At 37.0% G+C, this 17806-nt stretch overlaps 1 protein-coding gene across 1 annotated transcript in view; it reads left to right on the forward strand.

The window, feature by feature from the left end:
• The first annotated feature begins 362 nt into the window (after positions 1 to 362).
• Positions 363 to 17806, forward strand: part of KPNA1 (karyopherin subunit alpha 1) — a 34113-nt gene continuing 16669 nt past the window's right edge. Inside the window, exons 1-9 of the mRNA XM_057380891.1 lie at positions 363 to 505; positions 1268 to 1375; positions 3094 to 3193; positions 3753 to 3847; positions 5866 to 5997; positions 13679 to 13767; positions 15019 to 15118; positions 15649 to 15812; positions 16638 to 16716. Of these exons, the coding sequence (XP_057236874.1) occupies positions 377 to 505; positions 1268 to 1375; positions 3094 to 3193; positions 3753 to 3847; positions 5866 to 5997; positions 13679 to 13767; positions 15019 to 15118; positions 15649 to 15812; positions 16638 to 16716 (996 nt within the window). The 5' untranslated portion in view covers positions 363 to 376. The remainder of the gene's footprint in view (positions 506 to 1267; positions 1376 to 3093; positions 3194 to 3752; positions 3848 to 5865; positions 5998 to 13678; positions 13768 to 15018; positions 15119 to 15648; positions 15813 to 16637; positions 16717 to 17806) is intronic.

Below are 17806 nucleotides of genomic sequence, written 5' to 3' on the forward strand. Positions count from 1 at the left end.
GAGTATGTAATTTGGCTAATTCTCTGTGGGGAGAAATGTAAAAATTTTTTAATGCAGTTTTTCTTTTTAGCCCAGACTACATACTCTGCATTATAGACCTTAGTCCTTTCTAAATAAAATATTTGACTTACTCTCTGAAGCATCAAAAATTAAAATAAAAGTTTGTTGTACTGATGTGAAGAACTGATACACCAAARTGACAATTATGTGAAGTTTTGCTTTCCACCTTCTAAGTTTTATTGGAAGTTAGGTGATGGAATGTAATGGGGCTGTGACTGGAAGATCATGGCTACAGTTATGGAGTGGACACAGAATATGAAATGATGTTGAAGAGTAATGTTGTCTTCTTTTTTTAAAATTGTGTTGTGAAGGAATCATGACGACCTCAGGAAAAGAGAATTTCCGACTGAAGAGCTACAAGAACAAATCTCTAAACCCTGATGAGATGCGTCGCAGGCGGGAGGAAGAAGGTCTGCAGTTACGGAAGCAAAAGAGAGAGGAGCAGGTAACACACAGCAGTTGAGATATCTGTGAGCAGTTCATAAACARTCCTGTCTTGCAGTCTCTGCCTCTCTGCCTCTCCCAAGCCCCTTTTAATTGTTCTGGCCTCCAAATTCACACAAAGTCAGTCTGAAATSCAAATCATTGCAGACTTGACTGCCTCTCCTGCAGGCTCTACAAGACACAGTGTGAGTGTCCCTCATTCACTCAAGTGTAACATTGACCAGAGCAGGCTGAGGCTTTGAACAAAACTGTCTGACCAGCACATCTCAAACTGGGTACCTTCTCTAAGTCACAGCACCCAAATTCTGCTCATACCAGTATAATATCCTATGCATGATCATCATCCAAAGCCCTYTCTTTGCCTCTGTGATTTGATTGTCAGAGCCTCTCCAGATGTTCAGTGAAGATGTGTAATACACAGGAATTTATCAGGTCTTTGAACCCTAGCACCTCTGCAAGAAAACATTGGTCTGGAAGTTAAACAGCTTTGAGATGGAAGCAGATGCTGAAGAGGGGAAGGGGTTATTAGTGAACGTTTTCCAGAAATGTTAGGAACCAATATTGCAGCTTATTGCTGTTTTCATTTACTCCGTGGCTAAACTTTCTCCGTGTGCTGTCAGCTGAAATCCTGTAGCCAGTGTGCTACCTTCTCTCAGGTTATAGCATATGGAATTTTTATKATAGCCTAACACAACATGTTGTGGATATATTGGCTAAGTAATATATATATTATACATATATCTTTTAAATACTCTCTCTATAGTTGTTCAAACGCCGAAATGTTGCAACGGCTGAGGAAGAAGCGGAGGAGGAAGTGATGTCAGATGGGGGCTTCCATGAGGCTCAGATGAACAACATGGAGATGACTTCTGTAAGTGATGAGAAATAAATACAATGTTTCTTCTTCTTCTTTCTTTGAGGCTGGGTAGGTCTGTTGTGCAGGAATGAAATTTCAGAATAATATGAAGAACCCATTCAGAGATCTTATGGACAACTGAAACACCTGTCTCAACTCATTTCCCTGAAACAGATTACATGAGAGAAAAATGTTAGGGATATAGTGAGTGGTTTTTTCAGAGAATATGTGCTCAGGAAAAGTAAATAAAATGTCATTGTTCTGGGAGGCTGATCATGTCCTGGATTTGATGTTCACCATTATGGGTTATTCTGCTGCTGCTGCCTGGAGTTGTTGTTTTTTTTTCTTTTTCTTTTTTTTTTTTTAATCTGAAATTCATAATGCTTTAAACATGAAAAGACAAATCAGGCAGTGTGTTATGGCAATTTACAAAGTTAAAAAGGGGGCTCAGTGGAAGTCTTTCTTAGCAGACTTTCAAATGACACCATTTTAACCAAAGTGTTGGAAACCCAACCAGACCATGCTTAACTGTCTGCATGAGGCCTTGAACTCCTTTCCATGCTAGAATTTAATACTACAGAAAAAACCTTTAAGAGGGATTTAGACATTTTTTGCTTTCTCCCTGGAAAGAAAAATGGGAAGGGTTTCAGTTCTATAACAGAAAAGTTTAAGGAAAGTGCATTTCTCACTTTAAGTATTACTGATCTTCAGTGTCTGTGTTCAGAGTATGCAAATCATGTTTCCACAGAAATCAGGCTGAGCTATTATTGATTATATGAGCCTTGAAAATTACTGAGAAACAGAAATGCTTATGAACAGTGTGGTAGATCAAGAATAGAATAGATGGTTTTACTCTTCAAGATAGTATTCAAATATCAGACAAGTCCTAAATACCATTAATTATTTGTGTGGAAGCTTATATGAAACAGTAAAAAGTAAGGAAAGGATTTTGCCTAAATGATAGATACTGTCATTACATAGTTTGCTGTGTTAAATGCCATTAATTTCAGGCTCTTAGCAGTTGGAGCTGTTGGCTGTTACAGGCAATGTTTAAGTATTTTCAGCACTGTCATCTGTCTCCCTGTCTGTCTAAGGGTTGGGATCAGATGTGTCTGAGGGTTTAGATTAGAAGTGGAAGAAAAAAATCGGGCTTTTCTTATGCTTCCTTACATGTGTGGTGAACAGAAAGTCAGATTTTGCCTAGCATAAGAAAGGTTGCTGATTTAATTTATTGGAAGTATTATTGGAAGCCATCAGTTTTGTTGAAAATTTAATACTCCTGCTTGATGATGATGATAACAAGCATTAGGTTGTTTGGCTTTTCTAGAAATGACAGGTTCTATGCATTTTGGTGTAAGAGAGTTAAGTCAAAATGTATGTGTTAGAGCAATCTAAATGATAATGTAACTACTTTTTGTTGAAGCTGACAATTTTACATTTTTTAGAGGAAKGGAGAGAATACAAGTGAAAAATTTTGAAGAGTAATTTTCTTGCCATATCTTGAGGCAAATTTTAATTTTGACTTCCAGTGAAGCAAAGTTGTGCTTAAGAATGATGCTGCCATATGTATAATGATTCCTTTGTTGTTCATAATGGTTTTCCCTAAGTTTTTATYCAGTAAGAATTAAACTTTGTACTGGTTTAGCAAATGTAACCTGTTTATYACTAATCCCAGCTTTTTTCCCCTTTTTGCTCTTTATCAACCTCATTCTGTTTCCCCACCTAAATCCCAGAGTGCAGTCATCACCTCTGATATGATTGAGATGATTTTCTCCAATAGTCCAGAACAGCAGCTCTCAGCCACCCAGAAGTTCAGAAAGCTGCTTTCTAAAGGTAAGGGCTGAAATTACTTACAGAAAAATGTAGAAGCCTCCCTGGCATATGGTTTTACTTTGACAGCAATAAAAATTGAGTTTCACACTGAAATTTCTGGGTCAAGCTCTGCTTTACAAAGTGTCAACCTGATACATGTAATAGTCACTTCTTTTCTTGAAATCTGTACTAAGTGTTGCAGATGTGAGATCTCCTCTTGGGTGTAAGTTGAAATGCTGGAGGCAGTGTCTCTGTGGCTCGAAAACTCTGATATAGCAAAGTTCCTTTTCATGCAGAGTGACTGCACAGAGCTGCTGCTGTGAAATCAGCCTTCCCAAAGTACTGAGTGCCTCAGTGCTTTAATTGTGTTATCTTGTTATCTCAAAACTCAGCCTGGAGTATTCTTATGTTGACAGATAGGCATTCTTTGCCTTTACATTTAGTGAAGTACTGTAGAAAAAGAGCACACGCTAAGAAATGAGCAGTCAGGATGTCACTGGATATTGTTTTGATGYAGTAATTAGAGAATTTCCTTCCAAAGAAATGAATGTATCTAACCTTACTTTTGTRTTTTAAACAGAACCAAATCCTCCGATAGATGAAGTCATAAGCACACAAGGAGTGGTGGCCAGGTTTGTGGAGTTTCTGAAGAGAAAAGAAAACTGTACATTACAGGTATCAAAATGTAAATGTGTCTCTTTGCTAGTTTAGGAAGGCATTTGATGATGTAAAGTAGGTAGGAAAAAAATCAGTGATTTGTTCAGCAATACTTCTGCTCTTTCTTCACTATGTTAAAAAAGCTATTTTATCTTCAGAATTTCTGGCAAGACCTCCAGGTACAGGGCAGGAGAGAGAGACAGTTGTCCAACATGCATTGAGTGATTGATAGGATGGGATCTCCAGACTTTTAACAAAARCAGAACTTGAAATTTGGAACTCAACAGATGAAAAGCTACTCAACAAACTTCAATGTTTGTCTTTTTTTGTGCTAATGGAAAACAGTTTTAAGTCTTTAGAATTAGGATTTAAATCTTTGTTTGAAGTAAAAAAAGATTGGAATTAGAAATAAAATCTGTAATGATAAACAATATAGAATAATAAATAGTATATAATAGAAACATAATAGAAAGTAAATAATAGTAATAGAAAGCTGAAAACCTTACTGTGATTTGTAAAAACTGAATTAAGTGTGCTACAGTGGTGGTTAATTTTTCTTGGACCTTTGTCTCATTTCCATTTTTCTGGTCAGACTTTCTTGACTAATAGAAAGTGAAAGAAAACAAATTATCTAGTTAAGAGGAAAATATGTTAACATGTAACCATTAAATACAACAYTTAGATTATTAAATCCAATTAGATTAGAATTAGTGTTCTTTCAAAATGCAKAAGGCAACAGGTTTGTGAATGCCATATGAAATCCAAATTTTGTTGACTGGAAATATGCAAAAAAAATACAGTTTTCTGACACATTAGAGAAATCTGTTTATGGGTATTAGTTGTCAAATTGTTATCCACAGAATTGCAGCATCTGTTAGCTTCCTTTGAGGAGTCTGTGGACAGTAACTAAGAATATGTATCAGCTTTAAGCTGGTTGGTTTGCAAYTGCAGTGGAAAATTTGTAAGCTATCTGATGTAAAAAAACTTACAGGGGTCTTGCATAGAAACATAACATAGACAGATAAATGGAAGCAATTCTTGTGGCCTTACTGGTATAACATGTATTGATTTTTACATGGAAATAGGAAAAATCATTCAGAGTGGAAGCTTGCAAGCTTGTCCTAAAGAGTTTGTAGGAAAGCAGTGAAAGTACAAGCTTCAGTGTGTTGCTCTTGATATTCCATTCTACCTGGGTAATTTTTCTCCATCTTGCCAAATCTCTCTGCCTTCTTGGCAGTTTAGGGTCTGCAGGTAGAACTTTTTGATCAGTTGGGAAGTTCTCTAGAYCTCACTTTTTAATATTTGTATTTGCTCTGTAATTGTTTCCAAAAGTATTCCTTTGAGCTTAGCATTCTAGGCATTTCTAACTATAGCTTAGCTGTAGAAGGAAAAGATTTTCAAYTCATTCTGAGACATGTGAAGTGTAATTTATAGCTGCTTGTATGGTGGATTGAATATGGCAATTTTCATGTTAATGAACTTGGAACTTTATGGGGATTTATGATCTCTTTTTCTTCTGTGTTGTCAATGAAATACCCTGTAAAACCTAGGCCTCTGAGATCAGTGAGAGGACCACCTAATTTGTCAGGAATTCCTCTATCCTGTTTTTACTCAAGATGAATTCAAGACTTAAWAAAGCTCCCCTGTTCTCCAGGTTCATTTAAGCATACATGACCGAGTACATTTTTCTAATGTGGAGAGAGGAATCTTGAAAAAGAACAGCACATGTTTTGTGTACAGGTTCTTAGCCAGTAAGAAAGGCAAAGGTTACATAAATGCATAGCAAAAAAAAATATTTAAAAACCCACAGCAGACCTGATGTTCTCATAAGGAACTTCTGCAGATCTTTATTTCAAGTGATAATGGTAACTTAAATATATGATTCTGGTTATCTGCAAATTGTTTGTTAATTAGTAGTATTTCATGCTTTTCCTATGCCAAATCTGCCCAATCTCTCTGATGTAAAAAACATGTAGTCCTCATGTTTAGTGTGGTGTAGAAAGCTCCTGGTAAACTGTCTTGTATTTGTTTTTCAGTTTGAAGCTGCGTGGGTGCTGACAAAYATTGCCTCGGGAAACTCCCTTCAGACTCGAATAGTGATCCAGGCAGGAGCTGTGCCCATCTTCATAGAGCTGCTTAGTTCAGAGTTTGAAGATGTACAGGAACAGGTAAAGATTGACAACAGGGTTGAATTTTGTGTGTATGAGTGTATGTGTGTGTTAACTTGTGGAGCTGGAGGCTTCTTTGTTTGACRTTTTGTTGTTTGTTTTGTTTATTTGGTGTTTTGTTCCTTTTTTTCCCTTCTCTGGAAGGGAGCAAGGCTATCCTGTAAGAAAGCCTTYAGAGAAAATGTGGTATTTGGCAATTTTTCACAGCAGTTGCTTTCTGCTWAGTATGTGTTAAGTTACCTAAGCATGTATTGTATTTTTCCCTTTTGGAAATTATGTATTTAACCTTAGCTAATGGRGTAATCCATTTTGTTCTCTAACAATATATTTCTAACAGGGAGCTTTGTTTGAATCTAACTACTTTAGATATATAAACTTCATGCCTGTTTCTTCTGAAGAAAAAGCATGCGTGGAAAATACAGATTGTTCTCCAGATTCCTTACAGCACAGATGAATATTCTCCRAGGCCTACAGGGATCAGAATAAAGCACAGACCAAACATTTGATTCAGGAGTTTCCACTTGAGGTCTATAACTTATGTTTGAACAAGGATGTACTTCAGACAAATAATCTTGCTTTGAAGACTTAGAGTGATGAAATATTAATGATGTTGACAAATTTAGTTTCAGCTGGTCTTAGTCCTAACTTGAAAATATGTACCTTTACTGTGTAGATTTGACTAGCTTTGAGTCCAGGTATTGCTTTTGTCACATTCTCTACTCCATTAGTAAGTTATTTGTTTTTTTCCTATAGCTACTTGCAGACCATAGCTTAAGCTTTACTTGAGTAAATGAAATATAGCACTGAATTCTCATTTTGAGAATTGGTGGTTGGTTTTTTTTTTTGGCGACCTTATTCTGACCATTTCTTAGTTTCAGTATCTTTTTGTGGTGGTGAAATGACRAGCAGTGTGTATTCCAGTAGCACTCTTTCAGCACTGTTGTTTGCAGAGATAGTACCTCATTTTCACTGCTGCTCCATACTTTGGTGTGTAAATCTCCAGTGTCTTTGTGGACTCCTTGCCCCAGCAGTGGCTGTGAGCTCAGGTTAAGCTGMTTATCCAATATGATCCATTGTTCTTTTCAGAGTCACTGACTTCCAGGGTTCAGTTCTCCATCCTGTRAGTGTGACCTCTTTCTGTGTTCCTAGATGTCTGATCTTGCATTTGGCTGTGTTGAGATGCATGATTGGAGGAGTCCCAACTSATAAACATWGGMCTGCTTTGTGTAACTTGCCTTTCTTTCTTRTAGCTGGCTCAAAATGTACCACCTCTACTTAAGGCTGCCTAACATTTTCCACAAGACAGATTTTTTTTCTCAGTTCTTTTTAGTGTTCAAATTACTCCTCTTTGTATCTTTCCATTTTCAGTGTTCTGTCTGAGACTGAATTATTGTTGAGAAGGATTTTAAAGAGGAGTGGAATTCAGGTGTTTCAAAAGATAGGTGTTTTTTGTCCATTATTTTAGCATTGAGGAATTGAGTATGCTGTTGTTGCAGAAATTAGAAATGTGATGGGAACTTGCCTAAATGGCAGATAAATGCTATGAAAAGTCCATCCAGACTTAGCTGTATGATGCCTTTTTAGATTTTGTATTTTGGGGGTTGAACTTAGTGGCATTATTTTCCAAATTCAGCCATCACTCAAAGAGTGCTGTTCCTGCAAATGATTGGTGCTCTGGAGCAGGTGGGAAGAGCAAACCTGTTTAGATGAAGTTGTGCAGCCTTTGATCTTAGAATGGATGAATTAACAGAAGAGCTTAYGGGCACAGTTAAGTAGTTTATGTGACTCCTTCCCCCCTCCCTGCCTCCTGATAAACTGCTGACATGTTAAAGTTCACATTGCAGGCAGGCAGAGAGCCTTGGTTGTCATTACAGGARAATATTTTTCCCTGCAGTTCAGGTGCTGCTAAATTCACCATCACTGTCTTACTGGTAATCTCTAATACCAGTTACAAATTGCTCTGTAGTAAGCTGTGCTGAAGAAGGAGAATGTGCAACTGCAAAGTGTTGCCTACACTGTTTATTCATAGTGTGTTTCTGTGCTGCAGCTCTGGAGATTGCTCACAGCTAACTTGGGGTTTAATACAGGCCAGCATAAAAGGAATTCTGCTTTTTTCCCAACAGCTTTATAAAGCCCCAAGCCATATACTTCACCATAGTATCATCTGAAACAAAAATGAAAAGCATATAAGCACTGAGAAGTTAGCTCTTGTAGTTCTGTATAACAGGATAGCAGTAGTACTATGCAATTGYGTATTTTTCCAGATGACTCTTGTCTCATTCAGTATATGCACAGATTGTTGCCCTGGGAACGGATGAGTGGGTAGTAAAGGAGGCTTTTATTTGTCACACTGTGACCCTGTTTGTTAAAGTTGGATCAAATTGTAGTGCATGGAGAAGAATAGGGAAGAAATTCTTACAATTARGCCGATTGTAGGTTTGTGAGAAAAATGTTTTTTCTACTGCTTAGTGTCTGATGCTGGACAATTTCCTTCTAGCAGTTTTCAGTAAATGGATACTTATTCTGTGGTTTTTAAATGCTCAAAGTGAAATATTTCTTTTTCATTTTGACATGACAGCTCAGCAGTGATTTTTATAGTTAGGCATGTGTTTTGAGCACGTCTGATCCTGGGCTTCTCAAGCTGGATTTCTGAAACTGRGGGATACTTGGCTACAATTTTCTCCCCTGTAAAGTGATCACTCTAGTTGTGTCTCACAGTAGTACAAACATTTGCAACAAGTAACAAAAATACAGGAAAATACAGAAAATATAATGATGTGTTCCAGGCAGAGAGGCCAGAGGCTAACCCTTTAATCATATAGTAAAGGAGGAAGAGAAAAAGAATTATTGAAGGCTGTGTTTAGGAAGTCATTCTTTGTTCTAATTGGGATAGCAATCCTATAGAAGGAAATGCTAGGTGATAATACAATTTTGAATATGAAGCATAGCATAAACAAAAAAATATGTATTATGTATAACGTTTTACTTACTGGCTAGTCATTATCCACTGTTTTGGTTTTACAGTAAGTGAGTCTTAAAAGATGTACATGTTTACTTTGTCTTTTATTTCTAACTTCCCTTAGTAGTGGCTCAGGAAYACATACCAATTTACTTTATCTTCTGATCACAATTTTCCCAACATGTATTTTTCATATTTATAAGTCAATTTTAGTCTAACAGGAGGCTCTTCATTTCCTTTGTGCATTCTGAGTCTTGTGAAGATTCTAAATTAGCTGTTTTGTAGGAGTCTGTGAGGGAATCTTTATAGCTATGTTTAATAAACAAGATGTATGTTAATGAGATGATACCTTGTGTCTTTTTACAAGATCTATTTCCCATTAAGCTATGAAGGCCTCATTTAATTAGCCTATTGTCCTTTAACTCTTTCATTACTTGCATTGTGTGTCAGTCTTCCTCTGTGGACAGTGGTCAAAACATTTGGCATCCATTTTTTCCATCAGGGAAATTTTATTTATCACACAGTCTACATCTGCATTATTTATGAAAAAACACTGGCTACATCTCCCTGCCTCTCCCCATTTCTGTTTCAGGTGTGCTGATTTTTAGGTTTAGTCAGTGGCATATGTCRTATCCCTTTTCCATTTATCAAWTTTTTTTTTCTTCCAAAAGACATCTAGAAATTTTGACCTGCCTGCCTGAAATTATTTATATTGAAAGTCTCTATCAAACCCTTTAGACATGCTTAAGGTTGATGTGACTTCAGCAATGTCTTAGCTGCAGTTCTTTCCTGACTTCTCCTGCTCCAGTACTTAAAACCCAGATGTCAGTTTGGGTTTCCTTGATGAACATTCAAAAACCATGCAAGGCATTGTGCTGCCTGTTGARGAGGGTTGAGATTGTCTCACAGTGACAGATACATGTCATTGTGCTCTGCTGCATAGCCAGTGGCATGAGCATCCCCAGCTGCCCTGTTCTTCTTTGGCAAAGTTTGCATTTTCAGCTGGGGCAAACACTATGTTTTTCCATCGTTATTTTTTCATTTCTAGTTGTTTTGCTATTCCTTTTGGTAACCATCACTTGCTTGGCATAATTAATTTGTGAGTCTGCTGTCCAGGCTCTGTTTGGCTTTTACATTGGTAGTCCTATTAACATGTTCTTTGTAATAAAAATCAGGACAAACAGTCAAGGTGTGAGGATGAGTTGCTTTCTCTGTTTGGCTGATGAGATGTGAGAAGAAGGAAATATGACCACCCCAGGCACAGAAAGAAAGCTGTTTTCTATGTTAGGACATAGTAACAGTCATCTCCTTTTAGTATTTTTCCTTGTGTTTACTTACCCAATCACATTGTATGCAAACTAATCTTCACCATCTTCATCCATCCCAGCATTAAATCCTTTTCCAGGTCAGCATCCAAATGTCCAGAAAGTGTTGATTCTTTCTAATATTTCTTCTCCCCTGAGAGGCACAAAATCTGTACACTGTTGATTTGTTTAAGCACTTAGTTTAAATATCCAAAGAAATAATRGCTGAGAGTCTTCAGAATCCAGAGGAAAGTGGAGAGTTGGCAAAAAGCACATGGATTATTCACAGAAGGCACCATATGGTTCAACAGCACTCTACAAGACTTGCACTTTACTTTTACTCACTACCAAAGTTTTCCAGCACTGCAGGAAAAAACTCTGGAGTTCAGTGATGAGTAAAATAAACTGAAGATCTGCAGAAAATCCTACTCCACTGTTAGCAATAAATGGACATTTATGCAARTGTATAAAAATAGGTACTGTCAATTAACAAGTTAGCATTTGTGCTTTAAGTTTGCACACAACTTTCTACCTAAGATGTGGGTTAAAAAGCCAGGCTACAAATGTTAAAATTACTGTCATTTTTAAGTCTGGATATAGATAGTAGAGAGTACTGAAATGGAATTGTTTTTTCAGTCAAATATTTTTTTGATTTAATAAGCTTTTTACTTGCGTAACTATCCATGAAAGAAGGTGAAAACATTTAAGTTGTGTAGAACAAAGCCAAAGCGTTGTGCCAAGTATTTGCATCTTGAGGAGTGCACAAAAGAAGAAATGAAAATCATTGAACATTATTCAGACAAACAAACCCTGAAGAAACTTGTCATTGTTCATGTGTTGTCTGTGGAAACCGTGACAGAGCTTTGTATTTATGGCAGTGTCTGATGAGAAGAGTTTAAATGAGCTTGACTTGCATTCCTTGCTTGTCTGARGAGCTGAAGTAATTCCTTAAGGAAAGACATCTTCCTTATTGAATGAAACATTGCATATTTTTCTGAAGATACTTCAATTTATTAGTATCTTGTATCCTATCAGTCATTAGCATTACAAAGATTTCTTGCAACAACTTCTCTTATCAGATCCTGTGTTATCTGGTCATAAAAAAATGAAGAGTGAGAAAGCAACAGAGGTGTTACTTGATTTCTCTGGTCAGACTTTTGATGTGAGATTTGCTGTTGCAAAACCAGYCAGTCATTCAGGGTCAGAATGGATTCTTGGATTAAGTGATTATCACTCTTGTCAACCCTAAAAATAGGTATTGCTATCATGGCAGAAACAAAGACCACAGACAAATGTAAGAGGGTTTCCTTGTTTTTCACCTGTGTGAGGGTGTCCAGGCAAGGTGATTGTGCCTTTGTACAAAATTACTCACATGTTCAGTGAAAGGGAATTATTGCAAATTCTAACCTTTTCAGCCCCTTAAGTGTTTTCAGAAGATTCACAGGTTTATTTAGAATGATCTGAAATCGTTGGTTCATTCCTCAGGTTTCTCCTTGCTGCAGAAATGCAAACTTCGGGGTGAGCAGCAGGTTTTTTTCTGGTAGCTGTCTTCTGTGCCTTAAGTCCAAGAGGCTGCCAGTCTCAAGGTTATACATTTTAGACCAGCTATTGTCACAAAAGTTGTAAAAAAGAGCAAGAATTAGAATGAAAAACTCTGCTGAAGATCAGTTTTGGGGGAACATTGTGTAGTGAACAGCTGTGCTGTTTGATAGCAGAGGTCACTATAGTCTCGTGCYCTGCCTCTGACTGTGGCTGACAGCAAAAAACAGTAGAAAACAAAACAAGCTAATCCTTCCCCAGAACAGTCGCCTGCTTTCTTCACAACTTGCAGTTTSATGGCTCCAATCCTATGCTTTTGTCATTAGTACTGGTACGGAGGAGGAGTTTTTTTATTTTTGTATTTAGCAAGCTGACATCTCTATCTGCATACACTCTGTATATACTTCTGGTTTTACTTGTATTCGTTTTGCAGGGTTTGCTGGTGGATTTGGGCCTCTAGAGTGGTTGGAGTCTGTTTTTTAAAGTAGTGTCATCTTTTTGACACGGTTTAAAAATATGTTACAGGAGAAACCTAATGCAATAAATTAACACCATACTGAAAATTAATAAATGCGTTTATTTCAGGTTGTGCAACAATTTTCTTTARATAAAAAATTTGGCAATTCTGTCAGTTTTTCTAGAGGAGCAATTTATTTCAAATAGGTATAGAGAAAGGGAAAAACTGCTTATTTTGTGAGAGGAACTTAATATGTTCAARTGGAGAAGTAGTTATGCACTACTTTACACATTTTACTGCAGCTAAATACATAGCTTTAGAAGAGAAATTTGGGGAGGRCATTCARCTGCTATCCATGACAAATAGGATTGTTTTGTCCTCTGTATGCAGAACTGGAAATGTTCCCAGTGGTTGTGTAGGTCCATGTATCTGTAAAGCTAAAAGCCAAATAAGCAGAYACATGTATCTATTTGATATGACACTTAGCCTTCTGCTAACTTGAAATAAATGGTAAATGTGAACTTCATAAGCTTTCTTGTGTGACAAAATGTTGTAATTTGCATGGAATTCATAAAATCGYTTTTTTACTTTGCATAGACTCCTTGTAATTTTTAAAGTTATAGCTCTCATATTAGTGGACAGTGATATCAAAAACACCACTGGGCCCAAATGTAKAAATCAAAACCAATTAAATATTTTATTCTTATTGTATTACAGAAGATGGATTTCATGCTGCTTTAATTCTGGTATTTTTGATCTTCTCAAAATGAAGTGTTAGGGGTAGTGCTGATGTCCAAGGATGAAAGTATCTGCCATTACATTTTGCCATGGATATAACTTAATCAGCAGCACTGGTTCTGTCTCATATAGTTTTATTTTAAAGAATACATGTCAACGCCCATCTGAACTCTTAGATTCTGAATATTAGTTTATCTTGCACATAGATTCTCATTTTTATCCATGACTATGTAAAACAATGCATGCTTTTATGGCTTCTTAGTAAATACTAATATGGGCTGTTCCACACGAATATTTTGGGTAGATACAGATTTGCTTGACCTGTGCTACAAACATCTGGGTTTAAATGAGCTGTGAACAAGGAATGTAGAATTAGGATGTTCCWAAGCCTGAGGAGGTGAGCTCACCTCTTTCATTGTGAAAAGAACAAGGATATGTCTGCCTGCAGACACTTTTGGAGACATACATGTTTGCTATTATGGTGTTGCTCTTAGATCTCCATAAATATTCCTGAATCATAGAATGAGCTCGAGTGTATATGTGTAATACTCAACCAGAATGCATTCCCTTTCTGTGCATTGTCCAGGACCTAACAGTGAGAACAGATTATCTCCCGACTCTAATACATACATTGAACTGGTAGAATTTTGAGAATAAAAGTAATTATTCTGTTTTTCATTACAGGCAGTATGGGCTCTTGGCAACATTGCTGGAGACAGCACTATGTGCAGAGACTATGTTTTGGACTGYAATATCTTGCCCCCTTTATTGCAGTAAGTGTGTTTAAATATGTTTTCCAGAATTTTGCTTGAGTGTCTGATAAGCCTGAAATTTGGGTTTTGCCTTGTAGAATAATAATACTTTTTTTTTTTATTGTGGGCTAATCAGAGTTTTTAATGGGGAATCCCAAACTACTTTTGTAATGAAGCTAAAATGGAAGTTAGTTTTAGAAGCAGCTAAGCTGGAACTATTTTATTCTACAGTGTGGGTGGATGTCTGGGCTGATTTTAGAGTCACAGAATAATTTAAGTTGAAAGGCACCTTTGGAGGTCATCTAGTCAAAGCCTTTCTTCATAGCAGGTGAGATCAGATTAGATTGCTCAACKACTTAACCAGTCAAATTTGGAACATCAGCAGGAGATTCTGTAACTACCTGGGGTAACCTGTTGCAGTATTTGAGCAGGGTGTAGTGAAGCCCAGTGTTCTGATACTTTATCAGAATTTTCTGCTTTACGTTTGACTGCCTCTTGTCCTGCCACTGTGCACTKTGAGAARGGTCTGGCTTCCTATTTTCTGTCTCCACCTGTTAAAGGTTCTTGGCAGCAATTGTAGCTCCTCTTGCACTGTCTCTAAGGCTGAACAAATCCAGGTCACTGACATCCCATKGCGTGTCATTTCTGTCTCCTGCTAATTATCCTGATGGTATCTGCTTAAGGACCATGTTATTGCTGAAGCAGTGACACCATCTTGTGTTGTCATGTCCAAATGACCATTACTCTGTCCTTTGTAAAGGAGTATTCTCCAGTGCTCTCCTAAAGACATTGATATAGTCAGGAGTGGCTAAGAGAAAAGGAAACTGAGTCATTACTCTTGTGGGAAAACTGGGTCTTGCCTTGCTGTGTTTACCTAGGCCAAAGAGGGTCTGACAGCCTGAGACAGCCAAACTTCATTTTTATGTCAAAGAGAGTACTCTCCAAATCTACCTGTATGTCTTCCTTCTTAGAGTAATTCTGTCACCATTCCTGCACCTTTTGACTGTTAATCTGCCACATCAGTGTCAAAGCAATTAATCAATTGTAATGATTATTCTTGTTGGGATACTCAATTCCTATATCTAATATGTGTGTTAGTMGCCATTAAAGATGATTTTCCTCAGRATRTATTTTTATAGCAAAAACATGTCATATTTTGCCCTGGTGTCTGTTAAAAAGAGTTTGTTTTCATGGTTCATGCAGTTGTCAGGGTTGCCTGGCTTTGATATTTTTTAAAAACAAGGGTTGGAATTTTTTGTTGGTTTGTTTTAGATTACTTTCAAAACAGAATCGTCTCACCATGACTCGAAATGCTGTATGGGCTCTGTCTAACCTCTGCAGAGGGAAAAATCCTCCTCCTGATTTTGCCAAGGTAAGAGATGTTTGAAAGAAAATGTGTTGTGAAGTGCTGATAGCCAAATTATTAGTTTAAGGTGGTGAAACTTTGAACTAAATAGAAATAATGTTTCAGAGGAATTCTGAAATATTTAATGGGCTTCTTACAGATTAAGTTTTTTGTTTAGTCCTTTAGGGAAGACTAAAGCACAGTTTTAACAAGGCTGCCTCCTAACTTTGTTGCTGTTTGTACAGTGGAGATGACTGTCCATAGCAGAACAAAACTCTGCACATTTTGGCTGCTGTAGAGCAACACATGGCACATGTTMATGGGCAAACCTGAGTTTCRTTGGCAGATATTGTTCTGTAGTGCYWTTCTGCAGAACTGYTCCTCTGTGCTTGTGTAGCACAGCCCTGCACAGAAATGCTRCCTAGCTCTGAAATTTTCTGAGTATTGAGTGTTAAGATGTCAGTGCCTAGTCCTATAATGACATACACAATTAACTGACATAATAATAGACCTTCTAGCCCTTTTAATTRTATGTATCTCCTCTTAATGTCTTACAGGTTTCACCTTGTCTTAGTGTGCTTTCCTGGCTGCTCTTTGTCAATGATACAGATGTATTAGCTGATGCCTGCTGGGCTTTGTCCTATYTGTCTGATGGCCCCAATGATAAAATCCAGGCTGTGATTGATGCAGGAGTCTGCAGAAGACTTGTGGAACTGCTGATGTAAGAAATCTGTTGCAAGCATTCCCTTTCCTTGATTTCCCTGAAATCAAGATTATAACAATAGGAAGTGTAATTAAATAAGTCTTGAAATGTTGTAATTTCTAAAGAGCAAGGTTTGAATTTGAATTTTACCTGTCTGCTCAGTGTTCTCTATTTGTCATGAGTAACAAAACAATGGGACTTTGTACTGGATTGGCTTTTTTCCTATGCCTAACTACATTTTTATTAAAACCATAATATACATTGGATTTTTCCCTGTACCATTGAAGTCCATATTATAGTTACCTAACAAGGAAGTTACCTWAGGATATCAAAGATAAAACTATAAGAAATAGTTCAATTTCCTAGAATTGATAGTACCAAGGATTTGAAATATAAATAATTTTCTCAACCCTTACTGTAGATGCAGGGATGCATATGATGATGGAAAATGATTGAACAGCTCTGTGGGTTAAACACACAGGGTTAAACTTCTATTCCTGTTCTTCTGTCTTATTCTCAGCCTTTGTGTGTGCTTCATTAAGTAAATTTTATAGTTAAAGTTGATTACTTTTTCTTCCCAAGGATGCTTGGAAGTACTCTTAAGTACTTTCATTCTTTTAGTATTTTTTTATGCTGCTGAATGTCACCTAAAGATCTAAATATTTGGAAATCCTAGAAAGCCTTACCATTAGTTTAAAATCAGGGTATTTATCTGGAAATATTTGGAAAGTCAGATTTATCAGGGAAGTTTTCCCCTGGCTGATASATGTTCCTTTTTTGAGAATGCAGAGATTGAAATGCTTCAGGAAGGTAAATATTTATATTTTTCTTTGTCAATTTTAGGCACAATGACTACAAAGTTGTATCTCCTGCCTTACGAGCTGTTGGGAACATTGTTACAGGAGATGATATCCAGACMCAGGTGTGGATAAAGTTTCTTTTGTGTTGTTCTGCAGTTCATCTTTCTGTTAATTTTGGTCACCTGCTCACAAGCACCTTCTCTTGTTCCTTTTGAAATTTGAAACTAATGACACTAATTGCTTCAAAATGTGGTTGTTTTCACAGTTTTTCTGTTCAGTCCTGAACTGGTGATGATTCTTAGGTTGCTGTGTCTGAGCAGCTGTGCAATACCCMTCAAGGGTGGGATGTTTTTGGTTTATTTGAAGTAAGTTTGTCTCAAGCTGAATTTTATGCTGAGTGATGTGCCCTGGTTCAGCCATCAAAGCCTGTCACATTCAGTGATATTGGCAATCTGTGATGAATATATCATATGTATTATAAAAATATATTTATGATGAAGAAGARGTGGTCAGATTTTCCATGGTGTGTAGCTGTGTCTGGGCATTTGTTTGGAGAAGCATCAATAGGAGGCAGTGGATGCTAAAAAGTGATCCAGGATTCATATAAAAACCAGTACTCAGAAGGAAGAGCCCAGCTTTGAGAGCTGATACATTTCTGAATATGAATGCCACATATCAGACAATTCTTCAAATCACTTTTCTGTAAAACCTTGGAGCACAAACCTGCTTCTACTTTTTCTGATTTCCAGCTACTAACAATTGCCAGTGCTTGGACATGGCCAAAACCACAGATGGTATGCATGAAGAAAAAACATTTGTCCCAGCAGACGCTTGATAAAATCCTGAGCCATAATTTTTGCTTTATTAATCTTCAGGAGGGGAATGCAAGCAAGGGAATCAAGTCCTCAGATTCCATGATCAGAAGTCATGACCGTGATTCAGCTTGACTGGAGTATTTCTTACAAAATTTTGTACCACAGTGTTAATTCTAAGGTGTCTGCTTTTGCCACACAAGGCAAAACTACTGTGCTTCTTGGTAAATTCTCCCAATTCTTGGGATGTTGGAATTTAATTAAAAAAAAGTCAATTTTTCAGTCTTTGAATCACATTTTGACCTTTTAGAGGGTCAAAAAGGCCTTCACTATCACTTATGACATAATCAAGTGTGCTGTCTTGTAACATTCAAGTTCTGGGGCATTTTCTGTTGTACTT

The sequence above is a fragment of the Malurus melanocephalus genome, unplaced genomic scaffold, assembly GCF_030028575.1.
Source record: "Malurus melanocephalus ecotype Western Australia unplaced genomic scaffold, MMel_1.1 scaffold_476, whole genome shotgun sequence".
In the NCBI taxonomy this organism is placed as follows: Eukaryota; Metazoa; Chordata; class Aves; order Passeriformes; family Maluridae; genus Malurus; species Malurus melanocephalus.